The following is a 15,227-nucleotide window of genomic DNA, read 5'->3' on the forward strand; positions in this document are numbered from 1 at the left end:
TCTCTCGCTCTATTCCTGGGTCGGGTTGTCCTTTGTGGAGCCATGTTGCCCCTCTCTCTGTTCCCTCTTTGTTTTTCCTGGACGTTCAGACTTTCACCAGAAGTTTTCCTTCAGCCGACACTCCGTCCTACAGTTTAATCACGTCATAGCGCTCTCCGCCTGTACTTCCTGTCTCGCTCTCCCACTCGGTCTCCTTGTTTTCCCAAAGCACTTAAAATAGTACGACAATGTGCCAAATCTGTCCTGAGGAAAACCAGCTGGAAACATGACGCCTCAGTCCACTAAGTCTGAACCTTAGTCACTAAAGAGGGCTTAAATCTGATCGCCCAGCTTCAGCCTGCTGCTGTTTGCTGATGTCATAACACATTAATATGCTTGATTACCTGTGCAGGTGAGCAAGACTGGTGCACAGATACTGGTGCACATGTGTGTGCATGTTCCTTATTTTCTGGTCGTTTTGTAAATAAAAAAATATTTTTCTCTGTTTGCTGTTTAAGTTTTGTTTTGCTTTTTTAATTTCATAAATAAATGTTTTCAGTGTTTTTGAGCCTCGTAACCTCAGGAGTGCAGGACACGTCCACACGATAAAGCTGCCGTCAGGTTTGACGCCTGCTCCAGTCATTGCATTTTGTTTGGCGATCAATCAGCACCAGCGTTGTTCTCCAGCTCGTGCTGTGACGATGAAAGTTTGCATACATTTTGTGAAATACACAAAACTTATTGCACGAGAACATTTTTATTTTCAGTGGTGCAGATTTGAACCTGCGCGCTGTCGTCCTCTCTGCGACGGTTTGAAATAAAGACGTGGCCCCGATGCTCAGATTTCACTTCATTCTTCAACAACAAAGCTCTGTGCTGTGTGATCTTGTCTGTCTGTGGGTGACACCGAGTTTGTTGCTATCAGCACGTTAACTGCTGATCTAAATCTGGCAGCAGGCGCGATCGTGCCTCAGTTGACACGTTCAAAGAAGAAATAAATGTTACTCAAACTGGCTTTGGTATTAACATCAGCTTTTCACACCTGCAGAGGGGAAGACGGTGCCGGTGGAGAGCAAAAATGGAAAGAGGACAGAGGGAGGAGGCGGAGGAGATGCAGGTGGAGGCCCAAAGTACTCCGTGTTCACCTGGTTTGTGGTCCTGGGTCTGCTGGGAGTCTGGAGCTCTGTGGCCGTGGTCTACTTCGACATCGTGGACTACGACACCGTGATCGGTGAGTTGGAGGGCGGGCGTGATAACATGGTGTAATTTAATGGAAGCAGACGCATGATTGATTCAGTGCCCAATTTCCTGAAGCTTTTATTTTGAAGGGGTGCAGACTTTGAACAGCTAAAAGCAGTGAGGGATTGTTTTCTGGCAGAAGAGAGAAGTGGCTAACATGCGTCGATGTGGTTGTTTTGCAGAAGTAAAGCAGACATTCAGCATTTCATAAACCTCATCTTAATCTTCCTCCTGAATGAAGATGACATGCAGATTATCCTGTGATTATAAAAGTGAGCTCGGGTGAATTGCTCAACGTGTGGGGGCCCCACACGTTGCTTCAGTCAGCAAACATCTCACCAAGCAGCAGGCCGTGTTTAGTAACAGCACTGCACGCTGGTCACATGCAGTGAAAGTGGGATGTGTGATAATCTGTTCAAACATCGAACTGAGGCAGCGCCTGGAGGTTCAGACGGTCCAACTAGTGTGGCCGTTTCCCGGCTGTTACAGTTTAATATCCACAAAGAGGAGGAAGAGGAAGTTCACATAAAATGAGATTGTCTTTGTTTACACACCGTTTCTGATAAAACGACACAAAATTCCAAAACGCTTTGTCGACACGATGATGTCGTGATGCTTCTAAAGATGACAATGAGGAAGCAGATTCTGTGATCATGAGAAAGCTGGCTTTTCAGTTTGTAGGCACCCAGTGAATGACCCAGGGCGGACTCAAACCCAGGCCACCGTCGATGGGTCACCTGATCACTCCAGAGCGCTAAAGCAGCTCTCAGATCAGTTTCCTGCGCGTGAAAGACGGCCTCCTGCCATCTTCAGGCTCTGCGTTTCAGACCACTCCTGTTCTTCTCGATCCGATGCTTTGATAACAGACTTACTGAAAGTTTTGATGTCAGCTTGATAAACACCTTGTCTTTTGTCTGATCTTTCACTTTCCCGCCTCTTTGCTGAGCTGCAGCACCACCTCGTCGCTGTTGCTTCATAAGTTTTCACAAATTTGCTCCCAAACTATAAAAAAATATTTACGAGTTAAGTAATTTAACTGTGGTCGGTACAGACGACCCAACATGTCTTTACTGACCCTGGACCATCATTTATCCTGACGCAGAGTTACCTGACCAATCACAGTGCTGTCCACTGATCGGGTTTATTCTCAGCTGTGGGCTCTCCACAGTGGATCATGTCACGGTTACATCTAAATGTTACAAGACGACGATCCTTGGCAGTCTTTCTCTTCCTTCGGGTTCGCCTCCAACGTGAGAGCAGCGTGAGAACGTTTGTGGAGTCCCGCCGTGTGCAGAGAAGGAGACGTGCATCTGTTGGCCTATTTGGTTTGGTTCTCAGCAGCATTTCTGTCTGGGTCTCCAGCCTTCACACACACTGAAACACAATGTCAAAGTAGTGGTTTTTGTACAGGAACCCGGTGACTTCTTCATGTGGTTTGATGCCGAGTTTTCACAGCGCCTTCCTCTCAGTCAGACGTGAACAAACACAGCGTTTCAAAAGTACAGTAGCGTTTTGATCTGTGTGCACAAATGTATTCCACACATGCGTGCTGTGATTGAATGGTTTCAATGTGCCGTTAGCCGATTGTGGGGAGCTCTGAGTGTCTGCAGCTTAAAGCAGTGATGCTTTTTGGTGTGTGTACCAAAAGGAGCGAGACAAGCGGGAGGAAGTGAGCTTGTGGCCTGGAAATACACATGTTTGCTGTGGTCTGTGGTCGGTTGGGTTATTAACAGCTTTCATCCTGGCATACAAAAAGCCATCCGAGGCCAGGTTGGAGCTTTGGACGACCTCCGGAGAAAACGGACCCAAGATAAACGTCAAAGAGCCAGAGGGAAGTTTGCTGAAATGTGTGCTCGCTAGACTTTTGGTCACGTCTTACAATCACTACAGTTTCAAAATGACTGAATGTGAAATACAGCCACCAGTTCCTCTTCTGTTTTTGAGCTCGTGACTGCAGTTAGGGTCAGTAAAGTAGTTTTGGGGGATGTTTTTGGTTTTGTTTCTTGGGCTCTGACTGTTTTTTAGTCACGCCAACTTTGCTGTTTGATCACGCGGTTCTGATCAGTTCATCGTCGAGTCACAATTTCTGCAAAGCAGTCCTGAGCTATCAGTCTCAAAATAAGACTGGAGGGTTAAGCTTCCAGGTTAAAGAACGCCGTCCATAAAATCTGCACAGGAAACGCTGAAACCAGGAGACGGCTGCCACCTGTCGTGACTCGCACACCTGAAAGCAACAAGGATGCGTGACAACGCCACAGCGGACTGATCTCAAGACCCTGGTTCCAGTTCTTTGTGGGAAAATGCGCTTTTTTAAGTGAAAAGTAACAACAGCGAAAACGGCGACTCTGCTGTGTCACATTACAAACTGATCCTCATCTCAAACTTCCCTCCTCAGACTGATAAACGACCTTGTATCTGTAGACATCATGACTCCATTGTGCACACACATCGGCCACAGCTGTGAGCAACTTCCTGTTCAGCTCTCAGTTACGAGCTTTCATTGTATGGAAATGATAACCACAGTGAGACAGGCTAACTGAGACGTGAGCGCCGTTGGTTGACTCTGCTTCTGTACAGCTGTTTGGATCACGTCATGGCGTCAGCTGCACAGCGTGCAGACATGCAGACGGCAGAATCCTGTCAGGGTTTCTGCTTTTTAGCTTCTTCAGACAGATGCAGAGAAGGAGCTGCAGGCCGGACTCAAACCCGGGACGGCTGTATGGCATATGGTCGCCTGCTCACCCACTGCGCTAAACCGATGGCTGATTCAGTGTTTCTGTAAAGGAAAGTGTGTTTCTGATACTAGAAATGAATATTAAATAAATTCTAACAACAGCTGATCAAGCTTAAAAGTGCTGCTGCTGTTTAGCGCGACATTGCTGGTTTCCTCTTTCTGGCGCAAAGTGGGCGATCAACAAACGAGAGACGATCAGCTGATCATTGATCAGTTTCATGATTGAAGTAGAAACAGGAGAGGGGGGGGAGAGAATGAGAGAAGAAGAGACAGCTGTGCAGCAAAGACACAGAATAACTCCAGCTTTGTGTCTTTTTCATTGTAGCTGAAGTTTGGGACAAAATGTTCCTTTTCACCTCAATAAGAAACGCGTAATATTTTATCTGAATACCAGACGATTCTGTTTTAATTAACCTTATGAACAAAATAAAGTTCAACATCAGTAACATAGCACCACCCAGCTGTATAGAAACTCCGTCATGCTAGCTAGCACGCAGTACGGAAAAGTCAGAATAACGAAAATAAACTCCACCTAAACTTGGTTCATATCTGACCCAGAGAGACTGCAGGTCAGAACTTCTTATCTGAAGTTCAGTTCACACTTGGACCAGCGGCCGCCTCTGGTCTCTCCTCCTCCAGCCTCCCCTTTCCCTCATCCACCTGCTGGCCTCCACCACGTGCTAATGTTATTGAATCTGTGGAAGCTCCGCCACAGCCACCACACGAAGTAACGAATAACCAGCCCAGTTATCCCAGTAACGAGTAACGCGTTCCTGACTTTGGCATAATAACTAGTTACCGTGCTCGTTACCAATAATAACGTAGTTGCTGTGACGCGTTACTTAATAACGCGTTAGTCCCAACACTGCTTCTGAGGGTGCATTAAATACATTAGAGGGTTAACTAGGCAACTGAGTTTGGGATTTTATGCTAGTGACCGACAGCCAGCTACAAGAAAATATATGTTTCTAAATGAGCTGGCCACGCTAGCACTTTGCTCGCCACCTCACCTCTCTGCCACGTTTACCTTTGTCCCCAAATTGGATTCAGGTTGATGGGTCAACAATTCTGACAGTTTGAATAGAAGCACAGAGACTCACTGAATCAGTCAGGTGTGCTGGAAGTGGTGGAAAGTGCACAAACAACTTTATTGGGGACAGCTGCTGTTTTTTGCTTTTTGTGGGCAGAGTCACAGAATTTGTGGTTGTACTTGTTTTTGCAGCTAGCACGCAACGTGTGTGTGTGTGTGTGTGTGTGTGTGTGTGTGTGTGTGTGTGTGTGTGTGTGTGTCTGTGTCTGTGTGTCTGTGTGTGTGTGTGTGTGTGTGTGTGTGTCTGTGTGTGTGTCTGTGTGTGTCTGTGTGTGTGTGTGTGTGTGTGTGTGTGTGTGTGTGTGTGTGTGTGTGTGTCTGTGTGTGTGTGTGTGTCTGTGTGTGTCTGTGTGTGTGTGTGTGTGTCTGTGTGTGTGTCTGTGTGTGTGTCTGTGTCTGTGTGTGTCTGTGTGTGTGTCTGTGTGTGTGTCTGTGTCTGTGTGTGTCTGTGTGTGTGTTTGTGTGTGTGTGTGTCTGTGTGTGTCTGTGTGTGTGTCTGTGTCTGTGTGTGTCTGTGTGTGTGTGTGAGTGTGTCTGTGTCTGTGTGTGTGTGTGTGTGTGTGTGTCTGTGTGTGTGTCTGTGTGTGTGTGTGTGTGTGTGTGTGTCTGTGTGTGTGTGTCCTGGAAGGTTTGTTTTTTCTAATGCTGATAACCATCGTTCAATAACGTGACTCACTGAGCAGACCGGTTTAAAACATGGTCGGGGACAAAAACAAGTCTGCTGCTGTCTAAATGAACCAAACTGCATTTTGTAAATAAGAGAAGATTGTAGCAGAAAAGGTTGTTTAATGTCTGTGAGGCAAAGTGTCTCTGACTTCACAATCTGCTCGGACAAGAAGGAAACTGAAAGCAGAGTGACTGGTGGAGCCTTACAGGCTGATATCTCCTCTGTGCAGCGGGATCTGTGTAATAAAGTCTTTATCTGCTGTGTAAACGGTGCATATGTTTACACCCCGGCCCTTCACAATAAAAGCCTCTCACTTTGCTGGAGGTGTTTCACTGTAAAGCAGAGCCATAAACTGTTTGTAATGACTGTGCTGATCTAAACAGTGACTCTGCAATGCTTTAACCTCCTGTGGCCTCTTCTTCCTCCCTCCTCTTCTTCCTCTTCTCTCTGTGTTATCTCTGCACGCAGCCAGAGCTAAGGAGTTTCGTATGAACTTTTCTGAAGTTTTACAAGGTACAGTCTCAACATTTAACCCGCCATAACTACACATCCCCATCCATCGTATTACACCCTGATTCCATCAGAGCCCACTGTGACTGCAAGCTGCAGGTGGAAGAATCACGTTTCTGCTTTTAAAATAGTTTAAAATGAACCTTCGACAGAATGTGAACAAACAGCAGCTGTGAAGTTGTGTCCAAGATGATGAAGAGAGTTTGATTAGAGGCAGAGCTCTGCCAGATTGTACAGAGAGTTAATGTAAGGGAAGTTGCATTGGTAACTACGGTTCTGTGAATTCCCGGGTGACTTTCAGTGGTGGTAAACGAGGTGGTCACCTTGTGTCTCCTTGTGCTGTAAACACAGCCGCATGTCTGAGTGTAGGCCGCCTGCGCGTGTACGCTGTTGGTTACCACGTGGCAGCCAGCATCCATAGCAAACACTCCAGGTGAGCAGCTGTTATCCAGGAACTGGCAGAGCCGTAGTTACCTGCATGACTTCCTCTCTGTTTCGTTCACTTCTCTCATAGATCTGAGTGTCTCTGCTCAAATCTTATCTTGTCCTGCGAGGAGACATGTCTACCTCGTTTACTGTCACGGGGCATCAGGAGGGAATGGAAATAGAGCCTTTATTAACTCAGTATGGACAGGTTTTATGAAAATGAAATAGAAAGTTAAAAGGTTAAGAGATCGGCCTACCGCCTGGTAAGCTCCTGCCTGTGGCCTGGTCTCTGAGCTGGCAGCTGTAGAGATGTCTGCCTTCTCTTTAATATTTAATATGATGGGACTAAAGGTGCTCGTTTTATATTTTACTGTTTTATAGGTTTTGGTGGTCCGGCTAACTGAGAGGTCCACAAAACTAAACAGCAGCATTTGAAATGCTTTCGATTTGTGGTTTGAGTCGGGGTCTGATCGGTGGGGCTGCTGCTTATAACAGACAGAATTCTCCTCATCACCACATCCTTCCTCTTTTAACAGAGACACTTCCTCTGTGCACTTTAACAGACTGATGCATGCTTTTATTTTTGTGACTATTTTTGCCTTTATTTGATAGAGCAGCAGTGAAGCTGCACCCAGAGAGGATGCTTTTAGTCTGTTTCTGTCACATGGTCAGAGCTTCATTTACCACTGCTGTGACTCTGAAGCCGGCCCTGTGACGGCATCAGACAGAAAATGACCGAAACAAGACCGAAGGCCTGATTCACTAATGTGCAGCTAAACCATAAAGAACTAATTATTTATAACATGCTGCAGAGAGATGAAAAACATCAAAAACACACTTTGTTACATTTTCCTTTGTCCTTTTTCACCACCTGAGCTCTTGTAGTAACATCCTCTCATTACATTTTCTTCCTCTGCTGTGGTTTAATGGCACCAAATAGAGAACTGATACCATCTTAACAAAACTGGTGAATGCAAACCATGGATGGACACAGATGTAGCCACCGTGATGCCAGCACAGAGACCAGCATTTTTCCTTTCTTTCTTTTTTTTCTGGCGCTTTGAATCCGACTCTTAGAATAACCAAAATTTACAACAAGGGCTTAAAGTTTTATTCAGTACGATCCAAGATGAGCGGCACATAGAAAATATGAGACACAGAGAACTTTAAAGTGTTGCAGTTGACTCTGGTAGCTGCATGCACAAACATTTTCGTGTTTTTCAGAATTTGTTGGTTGAACTTCATCTCCTCTTCCTCCTCCAGGTAAACTGACGGCCTACGACACAGACGGAGACGGAGACTTTGACGTGGAGGACGCCAAAGTTCTGCTTGGCAAGTCTGCTTTAATTTTGCTGTTTGCTGCCCGCTTTTCTGCCTGCCTGATGTGGTTTACAGACGTGTGACAGTGCCTCGGATTCAGAGATTAACCCGTCGAACATAAACTGAGCTTAAAACCAGCTGAAGCATCACAGGAAGCCACAAAGCTCAGGTTTAACACAGAGTCAGCAGCGTGACTGCAAACGCAGACGAGATGCTCAGAGATGAAAGTGTGTGGGCCACGAGTCCATTGCTAATGGAGGAAAAAACCCTGAGATCAGACGGTGCTGTGAAACAGGGGAAGCATGCAAATATAAAGACGACTGCAGAACTGCAATAAAAATAAATGAAAATGAGCTGCAGCTCAGGGTTCTGACAGTTTAAATGTCCATCGCTGGCACAGAGAAGTGCCTGATCTACTGTATCAGTGTCCCTGCAGGTCGTTGCTAAAATCTGTCAAGTATGAATTTATAAATCAAGAGAGGAAGGTCTGAAACGGTCGTGAGACACAGCAGGCGTGTTGTCATGTTTCAGGGTGTAGTTACGCGGCGCAAAGTTTTGATTGTCGGCTGGTTGGTTGGGAAAAAATGAGACAGTCAGTAAGGGTTGGATCTCCAGCATGAAGAGAAAGTGAGGTAGGCTTTTCCCACATGAGAGCAGGACGTCATGGTCAAGCTTCTTCAAGTAATTAGTAAACAGACATCAGCTGAACATCTGGATGTTATAAGAATTGGCCTTTTGGTACGTTGTCATAGTTCTACTTCCTCTTTCATGGTTAAGTTATACATTACATATGCATATTATTACGAATCCCTAAGCCACAGAAAGCTGGCACAGCAGCCCTTCAGCCTTTCTCTGAGACAGAGGGTCGTTCGGTAGACGCTCTGGCTCGAGCTGCTGCTGCTGGACACTTCTAAGATTGGGTGGTTCGCTCAAGTCTTACTGGGTGGAGACCACGGGGCGCACTGGAGAGATTATGTGTCTCAGAGGGCTTGGGACCGCTGAAGGGTGTGTCCAAGGAGAGGTCAAGGAAAGGGAGGCTCAGCTCGCTGCCACCATGACCTCGAACAACATACGGAGAAAATGGATGGAAGGATAAACGTTCTGTAAAGCCAAGGAGTTTCACAAATCCTGCACAATAAACAGAGAACATCAATGATCAGAGTGCTGAAGGGACACTGTTGAATATTTCCATACCTAAGTAGAACTAGAAAACCAGACCATGTTCCCTCACTTCTACTTAAATTTAGTGTGTTGAGGTCTCAGACGGGCCTTAAACACCGTTCATTATTTCACTGGTTCAGATTTAGCACTTAGTGTTACGCTGCTTTTACAAAACCTCGACAGGATTGTGAACATTTGTGGCTACTAGAGCGGCTTCATTACGCAGCTGTCTCCAGTTTGAAAACGAGTGTTTAAACCAACCACAGCACAGCCCGCCTCTGATCTTCAGGTAGAAATGGATCTGCTGCAGGCATCGTTTTCTGTTTCCATGATTTGAAGCTTTTTTTTTTTTTGGACACTTTTCTTTGAGTTTCTCAACAACTGTCATTACCTTCAACAAAAGCGGAAGTTTTCATTTGAAACCTGTTTATGTATCTCAAAGATCAGTTTTCTGCTCTGTCTTTCACTTCAAAGATGATCTTATTATTTATGAGGCCGAGAGCTTTTACTTTTTTAGGTTTTGTTGCCAGTAAACTGAAGACAGTAACCGAGAGTGCAAACAGGAGGTGGTGTTTTCAGACTCTACCACGGCAGCTTTGCATGATTCCCAGTTTAGAATAATCCTTCTTTGTCTGGGCTGTGGGCAACCCCATCAGTTCATCTTATGTCTGATCTGAGCCATAGTATCTGCTTCCTTTAAGCAATGTGGGTGGGGCTTGTGTGAAATGACCATATCAGGTAAAACCCTCCTTGTGACATCACACAGATCTAAGAATAGAAAAAACAGCTTGAACCTGAGTGTTTAGATCAATCTGCCAACTCATTGTTTGAAACTTTGTTAAAAATAAACATCCAGAGTTTGAACAGGTGATAAATGACCGGAAATAAGAAATGTATTGAGTCTGTGTTTTGATAGGGCCAGGCAAGTATTGCAACCTCCTGTAAATAACAACAGAGTGTTGATAGCATCCGCTGGCAGTATGAAGTCTTAATGGGAAGCTGTGTTATAGATGTCGTGTTTGAAGTAGTCTTAGCAGGAACGTGGCCGCCTCTGTTCGTTTTTATTGAGCGGACGTCGTGTCAGAGGTCATCTGACATGGTTGAGACAGGAAGTAAAATCTTTATTAAATGTCTATAATTCATCTTTAACTCACTATCTTTCTCTTGTCCCGTCTCATCACCCTGTATTTATTTATTTTACCACACTTTTTTGTTCCAGTTTACTCCCCCCGTCCATCCTCCCTCCATCGCATCATTTCCACTTCTTTTCCTTTATAATTTCCTCCTTTGACCCCTCTGCACTTCCACCCGTCCCTTTTCTTCTCTTCCTCTCTCTTCCGTCAGGCCTGACCAAAGATGGCAGCGGTAGTGCGAATGCCGAGTCGCTCGAGGAGGTTCTTAATATTTTAGCTGAGGAGGGCTCTGATTGGATCTATGGCTTCTTCACCTTCCTTTATGACGTAGTGTCCTCGCCCTTAGAGCCAGGTGAGGAGGAGGAAGCGGCGGCCTCTGAGATGATGGAGGAGGAGGAGGAGGGCGGGACAGCCTCCTCGGATGACGGGGAGGTTAAAGGGGTCATACTGGACCTCCAGAACCAATAGGAAGCAGAGACACAGGCGGTAGGGAGGCTGCCTGGTCCCGACCAGACTGGGATGTGCTGTAACCCAGTATGATTGGAGGAGGCCAAACAGGGCAGACTGGTCCGAGTTTTAATTTAATAAATCCGAAACACCACAAGCAGGAAGAGCTGAAGGCTGAAGGGATTCCAGATAACGATCGATCTACGGGATTCGTTTGTTTGACATTAACAGATTTTCTCCATCAGATAAAAATGTCCTGCGAGGTCAGAGGTCAAACGGTAAAGCAGGTGCTAGTGGCAACTGGAGGAAAACTGAAGGAAATTCATTTTTAGGGACGATAACGAGTTTGAATTTAACCCAGCTGTTACCTCCGCTCTCGTTCATGATAACATTTTTAAACAGACAGAAGACGTAAGCGACCGACCGCGAACAAAGCGAGAGCTTTGGTGCTGTAGCTGTACCGTACGGAGGGTCGAAAGTGCCAGGATAACAAAGTAAACAAGCCAGTAAATAATTCACAATACAGAAATAAAATACTACAAGACACCACTGACAACCAGTCAAAGGGAAACAAATAAAAAATAATTCAATAGAAAAATTCAGACTAAATTTATTCAAAAGGGAAAGTAATTATTGTCACGTTTTCTGAAACTATAAACACCTTTATTCATTTCTGTATAATTTATGATGCAGTTACCAGTGAAATATTCAACATATTAGTCATTTAATTTGTTAATTAATGTTTACATTTTTGGTCTAAGCGTTATATAAAATCAGTTATCCTTAAATGTCTGTCGTCACAGGTCAGTTTTATACAAACTCAAGGACACGATCTTTGATGTCACAGAGGGCGTTTATCCTCTTTATTCACCTTTATGTTCTCATCTTTGTACGCAGCATAAATGTTTGCCTTTTATGACTTATTTTATCGTAAAGTGCTGGACTTACTGCACAAACACATTAGTGCGTAATGTATGTGAGCCCATAAGCTGTTGTGATTATTTTCTCTGCACACGGTAACAAAAAGCAGGGGTGTGATGTGAGCGTCCATCACGTGGTTTCATTCAGGTCAGTTTTAAAATCTTTACGGCGACGTTGCTGAAACTGATCAGAAATCTGTAGTTTGAGTAGTTTTTATTTGTGGTGTGTGCTTCTGCGTTGTTACGTATTGATCAGTTTGCAGTCATTTCATACCAGTGGCGCAGAAACATAACTCGGACTTTTGTGAGGTCACTCGGGAGTTTCCAGGGTTATAAAGAAGGTTTGCTGTTTGTGGTAACTTGTGCTGCTGGCCTCACCTGCTTCACAGCAGATTATTGCTGAGATAATCAGCTAGTATGAAATCACCACCTCTCACCAAAGTCCTGCCACGACCCCTCAGAACTCAGAGCGTGGATCGTAAGAGGACCAAAGATTGTTAAGTGTAAAAACATGGTCACTGTTCTATAAGCTCAGCATGAAATCCTAAAATAGAGCACTTACCGCTCGTATGTGTTGACTTCTCTCTTTACTTGTTCCCCATTTATCATCAGCACGATTGCAGCTTTCTAAACTCTGCACAGGTTTAACCCTTTAAAGCCGGTCAGAGCGGGCACGCTCTGTTTTGCGTAACTATTTTTAAATCCCGGTAGCTCTGCAACCACGTGAGCTAGCGCAATAATTTGTTTTGCATATGGAACCGGAGGAGTTGTACTTGCATCTTATGGCATCAGCTTGTCCTCGGTCAGTTTCCTTCCACATATAGCTTTGCAAAAACTGCATAAAAAGCACTTGCAGCAACAAAAACATAATATTCCAGAAACACGCTTTGCCGATCCGATCAGCTGTTCATAACACTTCCTACGTTGGAATAGACGTCAGTGCGAACTATCGCATGTCCTCCATGACCTGCCCGAAACCGGAAGTGACGTCATTTTCGCAGAAATGTAGTTTTTTACCATCAGGGCCTCATGAGCCTATACTGGTGTTTTTAAAAGTTACCTTTGACTTTATGACTTTCTGTGTCGTTTCTGGGATGCTGAGGACTCATATTGCACTGCTGGAAATAGTTTATTTTGATGCATATGCTGCTTTTTTGCAAATTTGCAGTATAATATTTATTTTCGTTTTTCCTGCACTATATAAAAATTGGTGTCTTTCAAAAATAAAACTATGAAGACACTCAAAATAAATTTCCTGTGGTGGGAAACTATTTTGTGCAACTTTTTTGTATTTACAGTTTTCAGGGATAAGCCTCTTAAATTTCTCTAACTACAAATATATGTTAAAAAAACAAAAAACGCTTTTCAATTTTTTTGTAGTTTATTGCACTTTTTTACAATTTATGTAATTACTATGCACTTAATGCAGACATATTATTAAAATCTGGGCTATAATTGTTGTATTGATGTATAGCAACTTGAAATGCTTCCAAAAATGGCTCCACAGCATGTAAAACTATAATATAAGCTCTGGCGGACTTGGTTCTGTGGTAGGTCTTAAAGGGTTAAGTCACTAATATCTCACATTCATTAATGTCATTTTAGCTGTAACTGTGTCATCACGAAAGCTGTGATAATAATGACTCTGTCAGCTTACAGCCCTTCCTGGCTTTAAATAAACTTTATTAATATACATGATGCACACACGCTGCTTCTGTCTTTGTTTGGAGAGTCGGTCGCTCTGCAGACACGTCCATGTTTCTGATTGGTCAGATGCTGCCTCTGATGCCTGCACTGCACAGCAGGCTCAACATAGCCCGATATCGTCACCTAATCTGGCTTCAGTTAACCTAACGTCAGCTATCAGGTGGTCATCAGCCGCTGCTTGTGTGCTTTTCTTATTAACACTTTGTGCATTTTAACAACATTTATATTTCTCTGCCTGTAAAACACTAATGTGCACATCTTATGTTTGACCTCTCACCTCTGACCTTTGGATCACTTTTTGGGCTTTGTTGTGTTCAAAGCTGCAGACGATTAGAGCAGTGTTTCCCAACTTTTTGGAGCCACGGCACATATTTCACATTAGAAAAATCACACTGTACACCGCTGAGCAAAAATGTCACAAACAGCATACTGATCGTTTCCCCCCACGGATCAGGCGCCGCAGAATTGGCTCGGTTTGTCCCCAGTGTACCTTTTTTGCTTTTTTCTGACCACTACCCAAGTTAGGGCCTTCATCTGGGTCAGTAGCTGTACTGCCCTCTAGTGGAAGAGAATGTAATTGTTCTGCCTGTCACTCACGCTGGTCACTGAGAGTACTAATCACCAACTAATCATTTCTCACGGCACACCTATGTGCCACGGCACAGTGGTTGGGAAACACTGACCTAGAGGATGCAGGTCACCTGTGATGAGTAATAAAGTGCAGATCAGATCAAAGACGCATTAATTCTTTTCTATACGGTGGCCTCGTACATCTAGGCTTCGCCAATTATCAACAAAAAATGTGGACGGTGAACAGATTAAACAGTTACTATATGAATTTTTCTAAAATCTAAACTTGTAAGTGTTTGAACTTCAAACCTTCGTATTATATGGTGTTGTAAAGAAAGCATAAGAGCATCTTCACCTCAGTTATAATTTGCTTTTAGGGAGTGAAACATAAGGATGATGTCCTGAATCGATTTTTGTTGTCTCATTTAACAGCAGTGTCTTTAAATAGTCCTGTTATTTATGGAAACTTGAATTGTAAATGTCTTTTATGCATGACTGAAAGTCTGATTAACAACCTGTTCAGATAGTCTAAAGAGCTTGGAAAGAAAAGCATCTGGACTTCTTTAGGGCTTAAATCCTGGGACTCTCCACCAGCTGCTCTTAGAGCTGAAGAAGCTTCTCGCATGAAACGTCTTCAACAAAACTAAAGAAGTCCAGACGCTTTTCTTTCCGAGCTCCTTAGACTACGATGATGACCTGGGTGACTGAGAACCTTCGCAGACAACCTGTTAAGATCTCGGTCTGATTCCTCCTAAGGTTCAACAAACTTCGTCTGTGCAGGAAAAACCTGCACGAGCATAATTTGTTTATTTGTTTTTGTCACAGCTGATTGTGTTTACCTTCCTTTTATTCTGTGCATCGGTTCAGATGATAAGAAGTTAAAAGGCCATGCTGTGAGGAGAGACAGGCTGAGGAAAGGTAGTGTACAGAGACTGTGTTTGTGTGAGCTCACAGCCTGCCGTGCGCTCACCTGACAGGTGTGTCTGCTTCCTAAACCCTGCAGAGGAGCAGAAAGAGGTGAAGAAGAGAGGGAAAAGGAAAGGTATCTGCACGACTCCGTTTGATGCTGAGTGACTAACTGAGCCCATAACAGCCTTAACTCTCTAACTGTCTGCCTTTTTGTTACAGAGTGAGGTCGTTCATGACTTTGTTTAGTGGCTCTGTTTGTGCTTCTGAAATACACTAATACCATTAAATACAGTAATGTTTTTACGTGTTTGAGAGTGTTTATCTCGAGTAAAAGTTGTGGATACATCCTCAGCTTTGACTGAAGTGTTACAAGATCACTGAAGTTATTTCAGACCAGTGAGGCATGAAGCTCAGA

The 15,227-nt window shown here is 44.2% G+C and overlaps 1 protein-coding gene across 17 annotated transcripts in view; it reads left to right on the forward strand.

Moving 5' to 3' along the window:
- unm_hu7910 (un-named hu7910) overlaps positions 1 to 15,227 on the forward strand; it is a 63,478-nt gene that overhangs the window by 6,039 nt on the left and 42,212 nt on the right. For 8 of the 17 annotated variants that reach the window (XM_085419427.1, XM_085419423.1, XM_085419425.1 and 5 more), the window contains 2 exons: positions 1,028 to 1,210; positions 7,909 to 7,977. In XM_085419427.1, the coding sequence (XP_085275553.1) occupies positions 1,028 to 1,210; positions 7,909 to 7,977 (252 nt within the window). Of the gene's footprint in view, positions 1 to 1,027; positions 1,211 to 7,908; positions 7,978 to 10,470; positions 10,612 to 14,770; positions 14,822 to 14,906; positions 14,946 to 15,227 lie in introns of all 17 variants that reach the window. The other 9 variants (XM_085419411.1, XM_085419418.1, XM_085419409.1 and 6 more) reach the window with 2 other exon arrangements.

Source organism: Rhamphochromis longiceps, linkage group LG9 (genome assembly GCF_057381845.1).
Source record: "Rhamphochromis longiceps isolate RC_006_pf linkage group LG9, R_longiceps_female_GT1.1, whole genome shotgun sequence".
Classification (NCBI taxonomy): domain Eukaryota; kingdom Metazoa; phylum Chordata; class Actinopteri; order Cichliformes; family Cichlidae; genus Rhamphochromis; species Rhamphochromis longiceps.